The 20,287-nt window shown below is 32.2% G+C and overlaps 1 protein-coding gene across 4 annotated transcripts in view; it reads right to left on the bottom strand.

Moving 5' to 3' along the window:
- Nucleotides 1-20,287, bottom strand: part of LOC106667553 — a 148,180-nt gene that overhangs the window by 3,496 nt on the left and 124,397 nt on the right. For 2 of the 4 annotated variants that reach the window (XM_014395578.2, XM_024226368.1), the window contains 5 exons: nucleotides 8,630-8,879; nucleotides 8,323-8,552; nucleotides 8,063-8,202; nucleotides 7,802-7,986; nucleotides 162-353 (listed from right to left, as the gene is read on the bottom strand). In XM_014395578.2, the coding sequence (XP_014251064.1) occupies nucleotides 162-353; nucleotides 7,802-7,986; nucleotides 8,063-8,202; nucleotides 8,323-8,552; nucleotides 8,630-8,879 (997 nt within the window). The remainder of the gene's footprint in view (nucleotides 1-161; nucleotides 354-7,801; nucleotides 7,987-8,062; nucleotides 8,203-8,322; nucleotides 8,553-8,629; nucleotides 8,880-20,287) is intronic. The other 2 variants (XM_014395579.2, XM_024226367.1) reach the window with 2 other exon arrangements.

The raw sequence follows: 20,287 nt of genomic DNA, 5'->3' as shown, positions 1-20,287 counted from the left end.
TCTATGATAAAGAAATTGCTCTTTGCAGTAATTTTTAGCTGCATCGAAGGCTGCACTAGCACCTTAGTTGAGCAGAGGGTGCACCCATGCAGTTAATGCTGATTGGTGCTGAAGCGGGATGTATTTTTTGTTACCTGTCATGACTTACACTGTCCTCCTACCTGCGAGGTGGTTGGTGAGGTCACTACAAGACCTGTGTGCCACACTCGGGCTAGGGCTCCGTGATGCTGGAGCAAGGCCTAGCAATGAATCCAAAACATCTTCCATTGTTGTTGACCCTGGACTTGGCTTGTTTCTCAGCTTGGCCTCAGCCACGCTGGAGATCGACACTCCCGGAATCTGGTACTCCATCCCTGTAATTTTCTCTGTAAGTAGCATACCATACCTTGGAAGATTTTTTTCTATATATATGTGTATATATAACTTAAACCAGAGATCGTCCATACTGTTATCTGTTTTATCCAATAATAAATTACAATGGTTTACTTTTAAAACTCTTTGCTATTTATAGGCCAGTTTTCAAATATCACAAAATAATACATACAAATGGGTAGTGATCAAGTGTAAAATATCTTAACAAGTCTTTGACTATTGTGAATTTCTACCAGCTTCTTCTAAATACTGACTTTAAACATGCATACCATTGAAAACATGTTATTTACTATTGCACTGGTGGTTTGCTTCATTTGTCTAATAAAATAAACAAGATTCTCAAATTCTCTGTTGAAAAACAGTTCAAATAAAATAAATAAATAATTTTTTTTTTAATGAGAGTATTTCAACTACGAGGTTATATGAACCCTCAGGGTGCCGGGGTTTGGAAGAAAATCCCATTTAATAAGTATGTCAGGTCCAAATGCAGGGCCGCTAGCTTTGAACCTGGGACCTTTCAGTGATGAGCACCATGTCAATTCCTAAACCGTTGCAGCCACCGACGCCCCTAATAAATTTAGTTTATACTATTAAAATGGCTGTCTTGCTCTTTGTTGTTACTTATTACACCAATTACTTATTTTACCTTGTCATTTGGAATTATTTAAATTTAACAAAGCTAAAGATTGATTGATTGTGTGTGTGTGTGTGTGTGTGTGTGTGTGTTAGTACATAGTTTACAGTATATGTCAATATATTCACTTTACTAATTAAAGTATTTTTAATATTAATAAAACAACTTTATTTTAATTAATCTAACATGACATCAAATGCTTCCAATAAGGTGGTTTTTTTAACCTATGATGACTGAGATTGTTCAGTTGTTCAATTGTCCAATGGGGAAGACAATTGAATAATCAAAACAAACAATCTCCTCTACATAATGTAATAACAAATCTTGGAGACATAATTAATGATTGGTAATTAGTATAGTTATTAAGAATAGTTTTAAAGTATTGAAAGGATATTTCCTTATGAACTGGACTAAGGAACAGTGTTTTTCAAATTTGCCTTAGCACTGATTTTTAATATAAAATTATATTGAAGGCTGTTATTAATTAATGTAGAAGATTATTTATCAATTACCTTGAACAAAAATTGTCACCCTTGTGCCTCCAAGATTTATAGTAATGTGATTCATGTTGTTTTATGTTATTTCTTATTTATTTACAACTACTATCAACTTGTTTTGCATTATATTTACAGTCAATATTTTGTGTAAAATACTACTACTTTTCTAGAAATTCAATTTTATAAAATTGATTCGATATTTATCAACTTGCATTTTATTTATATTTGTGATTGCTCACAAAAAAAAATTAAAAAAATAAAAATAAATGGTGTATGTAAATAACCACAATGCATAATGTAAACTGCGGAATAATTTTTAGTTAATTAATCTAATAAAATATTTTCTTTACACTTAAAAGTTTTTTTCCAATCAGTTATTAGTTAAATAGATTTAAACCTTATATTCTAAAATTTGGTGCAATTGCAACTTCACTTTTCTAGTGTTGAAAATAGGCCTACAAATGAGAAACAACATTTAAAAGTCTGCTTGTAAAAAAACAGAACCATTCAGAAAAGCACAGCTTTCTTAACTAATTATTATTCATGATTCTGCACATTAACCAAAAATTTTCTTTGACTTAAACAAAAATACTTTCTCAACTTTCCACACTCCATTCAATGGAAGCAAATAATTTGTGCAATGGAAGCCAGAATTGCCTTGAAACAAAACTGAAATGATGTCCCCATGCACAAGCTTAACTCCTGCAGACATGGTCAAAAGGAAAAAAATTACAAACAGAAGACAAAGCTTTTGAATCATGCATCTCCATTTTTCTTAAATGTTTAGAAGCAATCACAATGATTTACTTACAGTAACAAGATATATTTCAGGACAATGGAGTCATTAAGTTTCCCTCATTTGTAGTTTGGTCTGCAGTGTGGTTGAGTTGTGTATGTTCTATTTGTGAATAGAAGGAGAATGTTACCATTTAGTTTGCAATGTGATGAATGATTTTTTGAAATATTGGTATCTTTAAAGCAGAAAATATATAGATAAAAAGTAAAATTTTGAACAATACTAATTAAATTGCTGATACTACTTGGCAAATAATTTTTTTTTAAAGTTCAGTTTATCAAGGCTCAGTTAGATAGATCAAAAGGCCCAACAGTACAAATATGTCATAGTTAATGGTAAATCTCACACATTTATTTGTATCATTGCATCAATAGCCATTGAAGTAAGTGAATGCAAAAATTTATCATGTGCTGTAGATTAAGTCAATCCAACCAAAAAAGTTAAATTGGTGAAAAATTAAATGAACAAACTTACTGAAAGTATTTTAAAACGGCTTATATAGATGATCAATGAATAAAATGATAAATAAAAAGACTACTGACAGATCATGTAAATAAAGTGTTTGAAAATTGTGTCGCTTAAAGAAGCAAAAGTAATTAGAAAAAAATGTCACAATTTAGGACAGATAAAATAAAAATTAATCAATAATTAGGACTCACCTTCAATTTTCATACAGCTTGTAGAACTTAATTTAAAATTATGTGTTTTAGTTATTTTTGTGAAAAAGTTGAATAATAAAAGCCAAGGCCAGCGCTCCAAAACAAAGTTTCAGATGCTCTCTGATTAATTTCCCTCTACAAGCCATCGTTAACCTGCCAACATGGTCTAGCCAAAACACACTAGGAGCACCAATTTTCTCCTCATGGATGTATTCAACCATGTCTCCATATTAAAGGAAAATTGAGATACAGGTTTTGTAAATCTCAAAATCTGTATTGCAATATCAAATAAAAAGAACACCAGATTCTTTTATTGAAGTTTATCGGCATAGACCAGTGATTCCCAAACTGTGCTACAAAATTTTCTATAAAAAATTGTTTTATTATTTTTATATTCATAAAAAAAACCTACAAACTAAACCCCCCTTTATAAAACCCTAAAAACTAAGACCCTGGTGGCCATCCAATCTCAATATGGATGCTAACAAGACAGCTGCTACTGTGTATTTTATATTATTGCCCAAAAAAGTATTAGCTTTTATATTTTTAAAAAGTAATCGTTTTTCAACAGGCAAATATATTTCAATTGCACAAGAAAGTCAGGAGTTTTGATTTTAATTAAATAAAATTACAGATAAAATAAGAGGTTTAGATATATCTGAAAACAGAAAAAGTTTGGGAACCGCTAGCTTATATTATAGATTTTTGTTTTGTTCCATTAAACCATATTAAAAAAAATCTCTTAAGTTAAAAGATGACTATAAGACAATCGGCGGTTATTTATTTTCTATCTTAAAATCAGAGTAAAACCAAGATTGCTTTAACAACAGTATAATATGAATTTTTATTTATACATTTTTTTTAGATAGCATTCAGTAATAACAGGAAAGGAGTGTTGGAGTCTAAAAATAAGTTGTTATTATTATTACTTTTTAAGGATGTTTTAACGGCTAAGGTCATTTCACGCCCTAACGTCCCAAACCTTCTATCTTAGTTTAGCTATATCCCTTCTGAGTGCTATAAAGCTCCGACTCCAAACATTCACTCGTAAACTAATTTATCCTATTGCCATCCATGCTTTAATTTATCCTTTTAAAATCCTTCATTTGGAAGGCCAAATGTATGCAAAAATCCCATCTTAAATATTTAAAATTACATATAAAATTTATTTATTTATTTTTTAAATTAGAATTTTGAACTTTTGTTCCATAATTTAAACATTTCCCATAGGCTTGTATGGCTAATAATAATAATAATAATAATAATAATGGAGTCTGACTAGCAACAGTCTCAGCATGAGTGTAGATAGGCTCATCCTTATCCATTCAAATATGATAAATAAACTAATTCTACATAACAATAATAAGAAACAAAACACAATAACACTTTTTATTTTTATTTTATTTTATTTATTTATTTTTTTGAGGGAGCTATCTTTCTTATTTAAATTGCGATTTTGGGCATTGCAGTTTATTACCCTGCAATTTGTATTTTCTTCCGTTTTATTTTTCCGCTCCGGCAGCCTCAAAAATTTCTGAAAAAAATGAAAACTTGCACGCACAACTCTCATTCAAACATTAGCAGGCAAATTATTCAATGGTATAACAATTTGGGAAAAGGCCTAAATCTCATTATAAATTCCAATAAATTTGAGAAAGCTGAAAAGTGCTCTTCAAAAGAAACACTGGGGACACAGTAACTCCTGTAAATCACTCGAAAGGATGAGCCTTTGCCTAAAGGGTTGCAAAGTGGGACAGTCGACCAAAATATGTTTTATTGTCAGAATGATACATTCTCCACTTCGCATACACCGAGGACAAATTGGAAGGTTGTTGCCTATTAAAAACCTATTATGGATTAGCCTGATGTGACCTATTCGCAATCTAGAGAGAATCACAAGTTCTTTTCTCTCGTTTTCCTCAGTTGGCCATTTATGTACAATCTGTCCAGTGTCTTTTATTTTCTCCTTCAGAGGCGCTTGGAATTTTATTGCAAAACACTATCTTGATAGTGGAGATTCCATCAGCATTATTAAAATTCAAACTATAAATAAAAATAATATAATAATAATGTAAATTCAAAACAATAAAAGTAAGTTGTTTTAGAAGTGCGTGGAATTGTAACTTAACAACACTATGAGAAAGTATAGACTAGAAAAGAAAAATTTGAGTTTAGTACTACTGACCAGTAGACCAGCACAGGATATTGTGATGATGTCTACAACTTATTGAATTTGGTTTATTGTAGAGTGGTAATTACAGAAGCAAAATTGGTGGTCAGGAATAATGTTGGTTGTGGTTAAGATTTCTTGCACATATGATACGAGTAGCTTCTCCAAGTACTTTCCAGAGAACTGATAGCAGACTCAAGTTCAATTTACAATATCTAGAATGTCAATGATGTTTATTTTCAAACCATCTTGCATTTTACTGTTATGTTAATTACTAAACACGTTATTTAATAATGATGGTTGGAGGAAATTAATCAAAACACAAAAATCTAGATAAATTAACATGTAACTAACCATTTGGTACACAATATTACTAGCAATTTTATTAATCCATATATTTATTGCATAGTCAAAATTGACCGTATTAATTATTTAAATTAATTGTACTTTTTATTTAAGGTCTTGGCCGAGATGAAAAAGCTAGTGTTATGAGTGGGTTTCAAACCCTCCTATATTTTCAAATATTGTGTAATCAGGATTCATTCTCGGCAACTCACAGTTATACATCAGGATTAAGCTTATTTCTAATTAATTAAGGTTTTTAGTTGAGTTGAATAATTGAAAGATATTAGGTCAGGAATAATGTTGGTTGTGGTTAAGATTTCTTGCACATATGATACGAGTAGCTTCATTGGTCAAGCGGACCATGAAAACTAGTTAACTTATGCTATGTTGTCAATCACAAAATGAAAATCTAATCAATTGACTGTAGGTTTAAAATTTTTGTTTTATACAATGTCGAGCATTTTAATTATTAGTTAGCATGCTATTTAGCCATAAGCTGAAATTTATTTCCTGGTTTACAAATTTATTTCAAAATTGGGAGAATATTTTAATGGCCCTAATAGTTAAATGTAAAAGTTGCTTATTTTACTTGTTTTTATAAATTGTTTGAATAAAAGCAAAAAGTGCTTTTTTATTGATTTAATTAAACAGTACATTAAGACTACTAATCTTGAAACAATATTATACACAAAGAAAAATAAAGGTGCACCTTTGTGTTAAAAGCCAATATTCACTACCTGACCCTGCAACTAACAATTACAACGAAGTTTTGTGCATATACAGACAATTAAGAACTATCTAATCATGCTCAAGGGCAAAAAGGAAAAACATAACAAAAAAATGTATTTTGCCAAATATCTGAACACACTTGCAACATAAGTGTCATGACAACCAACAACGGGTTTATAAGACAACATAAAAAGAACGGTGTCATGCCTGCTGTGTTCTAGAAGGTTGATTGAATTTAAAAACTAGTGTGCTTCAAAAAGATCAATTGATAATAATTCAGTTTGGACAATAGGCTGGGAAACAACAGATTAATAATTAATTTAGGAATTTTGAGTAATGGCAAAAAACTATCTATAAATGTTTTAAAAATTATGTGTGGACAATGAAAATAATAAGGATGGATAATTTCAAGGGATAAATGCTGCCATGACAAAATAATATAAAATAATTATAAAATATATCTTTTATTATTGACATTAATAATAGGTACATGTGCTTTAAATTTATTTTTCTTTAAACAGAATTTGTTTTTCCGAAATTTGGATATGTATTGTATAAATCGCCATTTTTTTAAATTGAACACTTACTTTTCTGTCAAAATTTTTTTATTTTAATATAGTACCTTTTTTTGTTTTATATTATGTTTAATATTAAATAATTATTTGCTTAATATAAGTTTTTCACTCTTTTTTGATATTTAAAAAAAATGCCAACAAAAAAATACCCAAAACAGAAAAACAATGTTTTTAAATAATTATTATTTAATACAAATTAAATTTACAAATATAATTTACCATTTAAACAAAGAAATACTACAACATAAGTCAAAATAAAATAATGAAAAGTTTTAAGACAAAAGTCAAAGATAAATAACAAAACAAATGTTTTTTTTGTCAAAAGAATACAAATTAAAATGAAAGAAAAACATAATGAAATAATTTTAATGGTATTGTATAATTTATTACACATATATACAAAAAAGAAAGAAAAAAAGAAGAAGACAAGTTTGGCTAGAACTTTAAACTTGACCCATAGGCATCTGCTTTGGTGGGGGGGGGGCAAAGGAACATTTTTGACGTAATGTTCCTGAAAAGCTAATGATTTTGAAATAGCCATCAAATAAATGTTTATCCAAATTTAACAAACAATCCGTCTAGAATCACTGCCATGTTTTGTTTATATTCTTCTTGAAAATATAATGAACAGGCAATGCTAGAAATAACATCTAAATTGGTAATCTCAATAAAAATAAATTATTTGTCTGAATCGATTTTTTTCCACATATTTACAAATATCAGCAGCTGAAGATCATTTTTCTTTTCAGTATAGAAAAAATCCAAAATAAATAAATGGTCCAAGAACTTAAAACACTGGCTATAAGAGATCTGAAAAAATGAAATTTTAAATAAAAAACTTAAAAAAATGGATATGCCACCTAAGACTTTATTTAACTATCGAAATAATATATTTAAGTTCTATAATAACACTAAGTGGTCAACACTGTCTCAGCAAATCTATTTGTGAAATTTGGCATCGATGCAATGAGTGAATGCAGGCAGCAAATATTGTGAATCAGAGATATAGTTTTAATGTACTCACCGTTTACAGCAGTCATCTTGTGCCTATGTGTCGAAAGGTCGAGGAAGAGGTCACTGCCACCTGAGGTGTGATCAGGGGTTGCAGTAAGAGAGACAGGCGTCTCAGGGACGTCGATCGGTTTGTTACCAACAAATGAACTCTCTAGCCAGCATAACCTGCCAGTACTCCCTCTTGGTGATGCAGATCTTTTTTTGTTAAAAAGCTTGTGTTTTTAAACATATAGAACATACAACAAATAAAAGAAAAATGTGTAATTTTTACCTGGATGATACATTGTCTGTTCGGTGCATGGCTGGTGAAAGCCTATCATCGACTCTATTCCCATGAATATAGTTGTTAATAGCTGATGTGACCTCTTTTATGGAAGTGTGAACTTCACTTAAATTTGGCACATTCTGTTGCTAACACATGATAGAAGGAAAGTGAATTAGTTCTAATTTGAAAACTTTTCATAAATTCATTATTTTATAATGCTCATTTGAGACAAAAATAATCAAGACAGCATTAAAATTACCACTTACTTGTTTTTGTTGGGACAAGATTCCTGCTGCAAGCCTTTCTGCAGGCGTCCTCGGATTGGTTAGCCTTTCCTGGGATCTCCAGCCAAGGTATGGCTGGCGGTAGTTGAAAGAAGACCTCGCAGAGCCGCACGGTGATGTGCTTGCTGAAGTCGGATTTGAGTTCAGCCTGTTTGTACTCCATCGAGAAAACGTATGAGTGCTTGGAGTGGGACTGGGGCTAAGAAGGTTACCTTATTGCAAAACAAAAATTAAAAATCAAGCAAATAAGAATACCATGTGATGAGAAGTTGTTAAAAATAAGCTTTACCGGTTGGACTTCTCGGTGTTGCAGCCTGCATCGATCCAAGGCTCGAAAGGGATGTAGTCTTTGAAGAAAGACCCTGCCATCCTGCACCACCTCCACCCTCACTATGCCTTTTTAGGAGGAAGCCTTGGCTCGGCACTTGGCTATTCTTATACCAATCAGGGATGTTCAGTTTCTGCAAAGACCTCTGCACCCGCAATTCGTGTTCTGACATCACCCTCTCGCCCACCTTCTGCAGCTCGTTTTCGGGAGGCTGTAAAACAAAAAATTAAATTAAAGTTATTAAATCAGTATAAACTTTTGTAAGTGATGCACTGCGCGTGGAGGTCATAATTAAAAAATGTTTAATTGTCATAATATTATAACATTGAAACTCTACATAATAAACTTGTTAGTTGGCTTTTTAGTTTGGATGTAGATCTGGGATGTGGTCAACCCCCCCCCCCCCCCCGACAAAAAAAAAAAAACTACATCCAAACTTGAGAACTGCTGCTGGTAGATCATTATTGACCTTTCAGGTCTTTTGTCTAAATTTTCTCTTAAGAAATTGTAATTATCGTTTTGCTGAACACTTTCACAGGGGAAGAAAATATTTTTAAAAATTACATGAATTACATGAAGATGAATAAATAGCAAATCAGATAGAATAATGTAATACAAAGTGCATTGTGCAATAATATAAAAGCCTAATAAAATTGTTGCTGAACACACTAGACTTAAAATATTTGTGTATTCCTTTTAGTTTGTGAAGTAAAAGCCATAAAAGAAATTCGCCACACAAAAAATATTGTCACAGCTGTTTGAATAACTGAAATATGTGCATTTTGGAAAAATATTGCAGCAGGAGAAATTTGACAGGCCGATGTACTAACCGGAATCAAATAAAACTAGGATACACTGACTTGTCGATAAAAACAGCGTCAAGTCGTTCCATTGTCATTTCAGATATTTTCATAAACCTCTTTTTTCTACAATAAGTTTTTGTTAGTAGTTGTTTCTACTTTTAAAGAACATGATATCGTCTTAAAATCGCTTTTTCAAAGGAGCTCGATCGGAAAGATAATTGAGTAAACTTCAGCGACCTAGTAAAAATACTTGATTGAAAACACGCTCTGGGTCCTTAAAAGCGACCCCGAAAAATCATAAAAAACCTCATTTACTGTGTATAATAGGCTATTTAGAAACAACATGATTTATCCTTTGTTAACATGCTTTACCTGATTATTATAATAAAAAAGAATGTAGATTATTAAAGAAGAGGCCAAGATGATTCCTATGATGAGGAACATTTGTACGTTCGGAAGGATCGTTTGTTGATACAATTTTTTGGACACATCGCGAAGAAATTTGTGAATAGCTTGTGACGTCTTCCCCGGCTTAACTCAAAAATTTACTCTTCGTACTGTTTTAAGCTGCCCGATGCTAATATTTAAAAAGGGCTCGAAAGTACGGTTTAGTCATTGAGTTTAAGGCGAGAGAGACTTTATTGATGGTACACTAACTTTATGAAGAAGAGAGGGATAATTTAAAATGATGAAAAGGTACAATAAGCCTGAAGATTGCATTGCCTAGGGAGTACAAACCCCGCTTCCTAGTATCATCAAAATGATGAAGGCCACGTCCATTTTGGTTTAATCAGTCAAAAATGAAAACAAAACGCTACAAAAATTATGAATAAAGACTTCCTATTTCAAATAAATTGAATAAATAAAAGGGCAATTTAGCTAATTAATCAATAAAAAAGCTAGTAATAACACTTTTAACGTTGTTGATAGACTGTAGATTAATCCAACATATCTGAAACTGTCATCGATTCTGCCACTAATAATTATATGACAAATATTATCATCGTCCTATGGTATTTTAACTTTAAGATATTATTTATTAAATGGTATCCTGTAGATATAATCATCAAACTAATCTGTTCGTAAAAATGTAGTCTTACATCATACGTGTTACGACATGCTCGAACGACTGTCAAGGTCTTGCAAATGTTTATAAAACTATTTTCAATCACTTGATATCCATCATCATTATATTTGTTAATAATTATTTTTTAGACATATTTCTAATCAAAAAAATCTCATATTTCGCCGACGTTTGTAAAAAGATGACGGTATTATGTTTAACGACCGTCTTAACAAATAAGACGACAAAACCCTTAATCAACACTAATTTGCAATTAAACTGAAAACCAATAATTTATATCAGTTCTATCGTCCTCATATACTTTTGCCTATTCCCCGTTTAAGTTATGCGGATTTGAATAAATAAATATTATTTGGGATTGTCGCAAATATTATTGTCAGAACTATATTACATTATAATAATTCTCTCTTTCTCTCTATCACTCTCTCTCTCTCTCACTCTCTCTCTCTCTCTCTCTCTCTCTCTCTCTCTCTCTCTTTCTCTCTCAAAAATGTAGAAATCAAAATTGATGATAGACAATTAATTGTGGACAACGAAATAAAAAAATTCCAGGCTTGGTAATAGATTAAAAAAACCTATTTAATGTTAATAATAATTCTTAATATTTATTATTCTACGAAAGCTAAAGATTTTTAATGCACTGATGCTTCCAAATATAACTTATGGTCTTACAGTAATTTCTAATATTTCTAGTAAAAATCATCATAAGTTATATGTTACTACTATAAATATGTGTATTCGCTTTATCTATAATCTACACTATGATTCCAGAATTTATGACAAATACTATTTAAACATTTTAAAAATTCAAAATTTTGACTATTTTCCATGGCATAATAACAATACAAAAATAATAAACCTACATATACATTTGATATTGTTTCTCAATTTAAAGTAAAAAAAGACTTACACGTTCTCAAACTGCATTGAAAATGCTGTTGTGTCATACACACTGTTTTTATAATTCATTCTTTCCTAAATCTATAAAACTTTACAATTTACCCAATATTGTAAAGTCATACAAATTTAAAAATATTTATAAGGAACATCAAAAAGCTTTTCTCTCATTAGATTATGTTAACTCTGTACAACATCAATATATTTGTATAGTAAAAAATAATTATTTGTTTTTTTACGTATTTTGGATTATAGAAACTTTATTTATATATGTACGTTAAATGTAAGAAAGGTGACTGAGACCTAATTTTGCGAGCTTTTATAAATAAAATGTTCAATTCAATACTCTGTCTGTATGTCTCTCTGTCGATCAGTCTCTCTCTCTCACCCCCATTCTATCCCAAATAACTTAATGAGGGTGAAAACGTTACCAGCGAGATCGGGGAGACGGGCCTAGAGGGAGGAGGAAGGACCTCCCAGGCGATCTGTGGGACGACTTCCTCCTTGGCGGTTTCGACCCTTTTCTTTTTGGGCGGCTTTAAACCGAGGCGGGCCTCAGATTCCCAGAGCAGGCTCAACCGGACGTAGGTATACATCTTTTGCAAGAATCTCGTCTCGTATCGCTGCGGTTTGCCATCTTGCATGCAAGATATACCCATGCTGCTCGCCGGCACAGTTTCTACTGCAGGTTTTGTACTGCTGGGCCGTCCAACGAACTTTGAACCGTCTCCCGCTTAACAAGCCGACAAAGTGCACTGACGATAATCCTACTAATACGTTACGAAAATGTCAACAAACTGACTAATCTGACACTTGGCAAATGACGACTCATCCTTCTTTTCTCCCTTAAACATAGGATTTGATTTGCACTTGATTCAGTGAAATACAGCAGTGATTCTCTAATCCGAGTACTATCCAGCAGGGATTCTTGGGGAAGAAAAAACAACTTTAAATACAGCATGGAAGTGGTTGTGTCGGACAGAGGCCAAGATGACTGTACTAAAATTTGCCTAAATAACGTACGCATTTGTTTATTCAGTTAATAAATTAAATTAAATGATAGTGATTCAATCCGTTAATAGTATTCGGCTTGAGAATCTTTCGATGTTAGACGCATAAAAGATAAAAAATGTTTGACTGAAAAATATTAACACCTACCAAAAATTTTATTTTCTAAAGGAAAATCTTCAATATTTTTATGTTACAGCTAGAGAAATTCTCATGTCCAGCATTTTGAGATAAATCTCGATGCAAATTACATTAAATTCACCACTTTGCAGATCACGTTATAAGAGATAAGAAAGTAAAAGGACATTTATGTTAATGTTTGGTATTTAGTGACCGTTAGTTAATGATTATGTGGAGATCGTGAGATCCCAACGTTACGATATTTATTGAGATCATCTTCAGGGCTCAAAGTGTGTGTCGTGTTGAGAGTGCCAGTGAGACATTGATCATATCTCACTGGCACTCTCAACATGTCACATTTACACAGAAAACAAACACTTTGAGCCCCGAAAATGATCTCAATAAACATCGAAACGTTGGCACGATAAAGAAAATGTTTTTCTAAAACCTACGTCACACCAGACCGCATCTCACGATCTCCAAATAATCATTTATGTTAATGATATCCTAGAAAAGACATCGTAATTCGAGTTGTACGTTTTTTAAACTAAAAATTAGTTTGCACGGGAAATGAAATGTACTGAAGGCTGAGCAGCAGTATTTTTCTTTCATATAAAAAATTTTGAAAAAAAATGATTCACGAATCTTCTGCCACCATTTTGTAATGATTTCAACGGGAGAAAATCGGGGAATAAGCTTTATAATGATCTAACAATTATACTATAAAAATATGATAAAGTATAAAAAATACATGTTTTGAGTTAGACTCCTACCGGAACCGTAAAATTACAGGAGGGCGGAAGATTTGACGGTCTTTACATAAATAAATAATGTATTTGTACTTGTTTTGGGGTGCGTAAAAGGTTGTCTTTTGTATGTGCGTTAGTATACCTCTAGATATTCTCGTATTCGATACGATTCCTTTAACAAATTTTTGCTGTTCGTAACTCTGCATACCTCCTACACCCACTGCACCCATACCGATACTACTCCGCATAACTCACTTGCCGGTGGATGTTTTTTCTAAACCCACGTTTTCATTTACTTGATAAAAATCCCGAAACAAAAATATCTGGCTAGTGTAAATTTGCAATGATTTCTTCTGTAATTTACCAGTCAATGAAACAGAGAAACGATTTTCGATCACCTGGATGGTTTTCACTTTCTAAATAGAACACCTTTGCAGCCACACGTAAAAACGACCCTTCCGTTCGTTGGTCTCGACTGGGGATTCAACTTTCTTCATGATAATTTATTTCCAGCCGTGTCGAAAGTGTATCTGGAAAAAGGGCATCAGGATTGAATCCACACGTAGATAAAAGGCTGCCGGAACTGGCTTTCGGAGTCGAATTTGTTGACACAAACTCCGTCAAATTGGATTCCATTCACGGGGGGAAACTGGGTTTCGGTAAATGCTTCGCGACTGATTTCCGTCCCTTTTAACGTTTAACTTAAGCCGATTGTTTGACGAGTGGTTAAACAACTATGTCCAGATACTGCTCACTAATTTGCGAAAATTGGAGCGATAAACCCCGGACGGTCAAGGCCTATTCGATTTATCTACTGAACGTGCTCCTTAGCTACATCTAACCCCAGGCTAATTCCGAACAATTGGTCAATATCGTCAGGAATACCAAAATTCTTTTAAGTCTAATTCTCTGGTGTACACGACATCCTCAACAACACTGGCTACACCGAATACTAAAAGGACTTGGCACGTTAAAAACCAAACAAAAAAGCCATGTTCCCTAAGCGGGATTTATATTTAATCAAAACACCTAACAATTAGAATTATGGTCCAAATGGTAAACTTGTTGTACCTGTCACGAATCTATTTAATATTTAAACTAAACCCATAGTATAAAAGATCCTAAAGATAAAACAATAAGTTTAATTAAGATACATGTGGCGATATTTTATCCAAATAGCTTAACTAAGTAACTAGAATTTTCAACAATGAACAAAGTCAATAAAGATGCGAATGGAAATCAACAACTTAAAGATAAAAGATCACAAAATCCACCGATCCGATTTCTCGAAAAAAAAACTTCTTGAATTTGGATTACAACGTATTATTTGAAAAAAAATCAAACATATCTGATATTTGCGTTGGATTGAAATTTGAAAGGTTTATCCAGAAGACTTTACTACAGGGTTTCTCCACCTTTCATGCGCCATGTCCCAATTAGACTTTTTCAATCCTCCCACCCCTCAACCCCAATCTATAATATTAAAATGTCCTCTGAATAAAATTAAAAATTATTGGGAAAATCACTATAGAATAATTGATAAAACACAGTAAGCAATTTTTTTAAAAGCCACGTTCCGCCCTACACGCAAATATGAGAGTTAATAAATTGTTTAATCTGGAACTCATTTTGTGATGTTCTTCAATTTTTAAAATAAGTTACACTCCTTTAACGCACCAATATAAAGAGACTGCGATCAAATGAGATAACATCGCATCAGTAAGAATTTATTTTATTTTATTTTATTTTTAAATTATTTTATTTATTTATTTGTTTTAAAGCGGTCGTTGGTGCTAAAGAGTTTGTTGGTACAAGACTCCTGAGATTCAAGTCCAAAGTACGTTAAAGAGGTCATATGGTAAATCCAAATTATACTACCCATTTTTTTCTTTTTTTTTTAAATAATTTTAGGAAGTCGTACGATTCTCGGAATGTATTTCATTCTATTTATTTTCCTTCACCTTTCAAATCAGTTATATTAGTCCACTATTGCAAAATACTAATTAATATTATTTCATGTGAAATATTGCGATGTTCTGTTCACTAGGAAAATCATCAATTGCTTTGATCTCGATTGTCAAATGTTGTGAGATTAAATAGGTTTGTTTCTTAAATTATAGGCCTCAGGCATAATTTAATCTAACATTAAAATTACGATACAAAAAGATACGGATTATAAATTGCACATTATTTTTTGTATATAAAAATCGAAACGCCACATCTTATTTTCCAATCATAGACTTAGAGTAAACTGTAGAGGTGTGATATGAAAAAGGCAGTACTGATAACAAATTATATAAACCTATAAGATTACATTTATAGTGTTATTTAATATTTATTGAAATTTTAGTTTTAAGTTTGTTTTTTTCTGTTTCATAAAATAGCAAATAGCTCGTATCTATTTGCATGTTAAGATTAATGCTAAATTTACTCGAAGTTTAAAAAAAATCATTCGTTTGTCATTATTATAGAATTCTGATATTTAACAACTAAATTAATACAACTTGACAATTTAATATACATATCATTTGTTTGACACATTAATCAAATATACCGAATTATGAAAAAGCGAGACTTTGCAAAGATTTTAACGGACAATGACTTAAATTATTGCAGCAATGATGATAAGCCTTACTTGAAACGCTGTTAAAAATAATACGAATGTTTGAGGATCGGAATTACAGGAGGTCCGACAAATAAATTCAGCTATTTCATTGCGACCAGAAACTACTATTCGACGATTTTTCAAATAAACTAAGAATGAGAATCTGCACATAGTTGACTCAAAATGTAGACGAGTTATTTTCAAAATTGCCCCCATAAAACTAAAATTGTGGGGTATAGGCCACAGGTAGAGAAACACTGCCCTAAACGAACATTAATCACGAGGTTTCATTTTCAGTCAGTTTCTAGTCTTATTAGTTAATTTAACAAGTAACAAACGACAAATCAAGTGGTGACGACGACAAAATTTTTAAGAGCTGTCTTGAAAACGTTCCAAGCTGATTATGTGGGAAAAGCTGTTCATTCTGTTTATAAATTAAGAGTGTGTTTGCTTTTCAGACGGGATTAGATAAATGGGGCCGAGACAAAAAGGACGCCGAAACGCGAGATTAATACATAATGATCATAAACCGCCATGGACGGCTTTACTGTCAACCGAGTCGTTTGGGCCCGTCTAGTTTCGCCTTTGCGTGGCACTTGACTATTAAGAGCGAACGTTTCAAAGTAACCAGGCCAAGTTACTTTCGGAAAAAATGTACTTTAACCATAGGTTTACAAAGTAAGTCTTTTGTAATTGTAATTAGTTTTGTATTTGAATGATTCATTATAAACAAATACAAATAGAATAATTTATGAACTATAATGGCATGGGTCTGCCAGTAAGAAGGGAGAAATATTCATTAACAATAAATATTAATAATAAGTATGTGTACAATATTAAGCAATTAACAAAATTAAAGAAACATTATAGAAATCGATTATTTTGCAGTTAACAGTTATATAATAACAAAATGCGTGATTACTTTAAATAATAATAATTGAAAAGTAATGCAAGGAATTAAGTCTTTTGTGCCATTCCGAAAATCTTTCACGTTGCCTGTCATTTGTAATATTATGTATAAATAAATGAATTACTTTTATTTTTGAAGTAGAAATATTTCCAACTAACCAGAAAACAAAACTTTATAGTACATTTACGTATGTTTAGCAGTCATAATTGACCATTTTAATTATTTCAATTAAGTATAATTTTTAGAAATCAAGATAGCTCAAGTGGGTTAGAACAGTGGCGAATTGAGCCGAAGGTCGTAGGTTCGAATCTCGCTCATGACCCTTTTTCGTCTCAACCACGGCCTTAGATAAAAAAACTTCATAGTACATTTATCTTTAGTGGTCATAATTGACCATATTAATTATTTCAATTAATTATTCTTTTTTTGTAAGGTATTGGGTGAGATGAAAAAGCTAATGTCACGAGCGGGATTCGAACCCACGGCCTTCGGTAATTAACTTTATAGTAAGTACATTGATGCATAGTATATAATAAAAGACGAAATGTATTATTTAAATTGTCACAACACTGCAAAAATTGTACTGTATCAATTACATTTCAGAATAGAAAATTGAAAGTTAGCCGTTCACATGTGCCATATTTACCAGTGCAATCGATACGATCCCTCTTAGGTCTAGTGTCCTGAACATCACATTAACCGGGATAGCATATGCTCTCCGTGTCTGACGGTCGTCTTTGCGACGTTTCTGCAGCGTTATCTACCGCTGCGTTGAAGCAGTGTCAAGTTATCTGAAGAGGAAAAAGGAGCGGGGGCAAGCGGTCCCCACCAACTGGCGCACCTCGTTTCACGTCGTAAAGACGAAATCGCGTACTATCGCTGGGTTTATCAACGTTTAAGCAAAAATAATTGTGTTAAACAATTATTTAACCGATCCGACTGTAGGTTGTCAATCCGTTATTCGTCAGTTTCAATATTTCCGTTTCGTAGCCAATAAAAACCGATTCGATTTCCAATTATTTTATTATTTTCTATATTATTTATTTTATTATTATTCTTTTGGCCAATAAACCAATACAACAAAAGGCTCGAAGATAATGCATTTTTTAAATTTGTCTGCTTTTATTATATGGTGCAAGTAAAAAATTAATTTAAAACTTCAATTTGATTTCACATAATGCGGCTAGATTGTTTCCACAAAAAACTTTATTTTAAGCCAGTATTATAATCGTTACTTAATGAAATTGTAGTTTTGATTGAGCAGGCTACAATATAAGTCTAACCCTTAAGATAAAATTAACGACACGTTGTTGAGGAAAAAACCATTATTTTTCAAAAGTGTAAATAATGGTGTCGCTCTGTCTGACATTTTAGAAAACAAATATCGGGTTTTCCGTGCCGAGTTACTTTTGTAATAACGCGATCAAAATCGATCAAGTAAAGATGAATGAATCGCGTGAGCCTAAATACATTTCCGCGCCGAGCTTTTTTTGATTCTATTTAGATTATTATTATTTTCTGTTTTTTATCGGTAATGCAATACTGGAGGGACAGAGCAATAAATAATACAACTAAGAATTGTTTAGCTGTTTATTCCATACAATATCTACGAATATACAGGGTGTATCAACTTCTATAGCCCACCCATTTAATTCGGATTAGCATTTACAAAACAATACGAACCACAAGTTAATTTTCGCTAGGAATCGCTTGGTGGGAACAGATTTAAAATAACTTTCTCATCTTGCATCTTGCATAACTCAGAAATAGTCATCCCATCAAAATTTTCCTTTCAGTAAACGTAGCATAAAATAAGCTCTAGAATCGAATTATAAAATAAAAATATGGGCTTCTCATTTAAAATAACAAATTCAGTTCCCAGCTAGATGAAAAGTTATGTTAAATCTATTACCACCACGCAGTTCCTTGCCAAAATTAACTTGGGGTTTGTGTAAGACCATTTTTTGCTAAAGTTAATCGTTTGCGAATTACATGGACTAAAGAAGTTGATACACCCGGGTATATAGTTATTACTTAGTTGTATATATGCTATTATATTATTTATTTATTTTGTTTATATGATATTATTACCTCTTTTATCACCGATTTACGATAATGATCAGTTGTAGTATTAAGACATTTAAACCAATCATTTAGAATAATTATTTGGGTTGTGTTGATATGTGTATTGCATAAATTACATTATAACATGATTAGGTTATAATTGGTATGTTTTGAATGAAAGTAATATACTACCTCCATAAGTGATTAAAATTATAGTATTTTATTATTACTATAATGTTGAAGATAGCAACTCCCCTGACGCTGGAGTATTGGCTGTAATTACTAAAATGAATTGTAAAATGTATAGTTATCAATAAATATAATTTATTATTAGTAAAACCAAACATTTATTATGCTTGAATTAATAAATCTTTGCGAGACGGCAGACAAATTGAAATCATTATTAGCGATAAAACGGCTAATGACTGTCATATTCCGCCAGAAGAACCTTTCAAAATTATCGTTTATTGGATAAGAATAGGATGAAATATGGTATTCAGTACTCATTAAACATTCTTCGATAGACGTGTATTATTCGGTCAAACATAAAACATCCTTTATTAATAATAAAATAAACGTACAATTCATTCTATCTAAGCAATTGATGAAACCAAACTACAATACATTGTAGATCGAGAGAAATAAGGAAATATTTTAGGGAGACCGGCGACTGATTATCGCCAAATTATTTGTTATCTAATAGATGAGCCATCTTGTAAAGCCTAAATAAAAAGAAAAAAAAAAGATGAATTAAATTCAAGGCCTTCATGTTCGCTCTTTGAATTTAATATACTTAAAAAATTAAGTCACAACAAGAAAAACCCCGATTTCGAATTACCTGTATGTAAGAGAACTTGCATGTAAAGAGAAGGCAGGGTTGGAGACGGCAGGCGTCGAAAAAGACAATGTCTTCGTTCATATCGTTCCGAGCCGAAGCCATCCACAGTTAGAAACTGATTCGTCGATTTACCATCCTGGTCAATCAATGTTCCATTCACAAATTGTACGGAACCAGCTGGAGTGGCATTCGCGAAAGTACCCACCCAGCAGGTAGCCCACATGGTACTGGCGACTCGCGAGTGGTACGGGCTTATGATGTCGTGACAAGTCTAAGAAGTCATCCCCTTCGAACACGCCACCCCTTGCATGCAACGGTAACTCATGTTATAGACGAGGTTATCAATTATTGCTCCTCCGAGTCGATTTTTCAATAGGGGGTAATTGAGGTTTTTTAATTAGAACGCATGCCCTTTGTGGTGCCGCCCTGGTCGATAACCGAGTCAATCTGGCGCTTCATTTAGCCCAAATCTACATAAAGGGTCAAGGCCGGGATTTTCTCTCAAGCGGCGATACCTCTAGCAATTTCGTCCAATTTGTTG

The sequence above is a fragment of the Cimex lectularius genome, unplaced genomic scaffold (genome assembly GCF_000648675.2).
Source record: "Cimex lectularius strain Harlan isolate CLEC.00 unplaced genomic scaffold, Clec_2.1 scaffold171, whole genome shotgun sequence".
NCBI classification, from domain to species: Eukaryota; Metazoa; Arthropoda; class Insecta; order Hemiptera; family Cimicidae; genus Cimex; species Cimex lectularius.
Note: the sequence above shows the minus strand (reverse complement) of the source record. Positions and strands in the feature narration are given on the sequence as shown.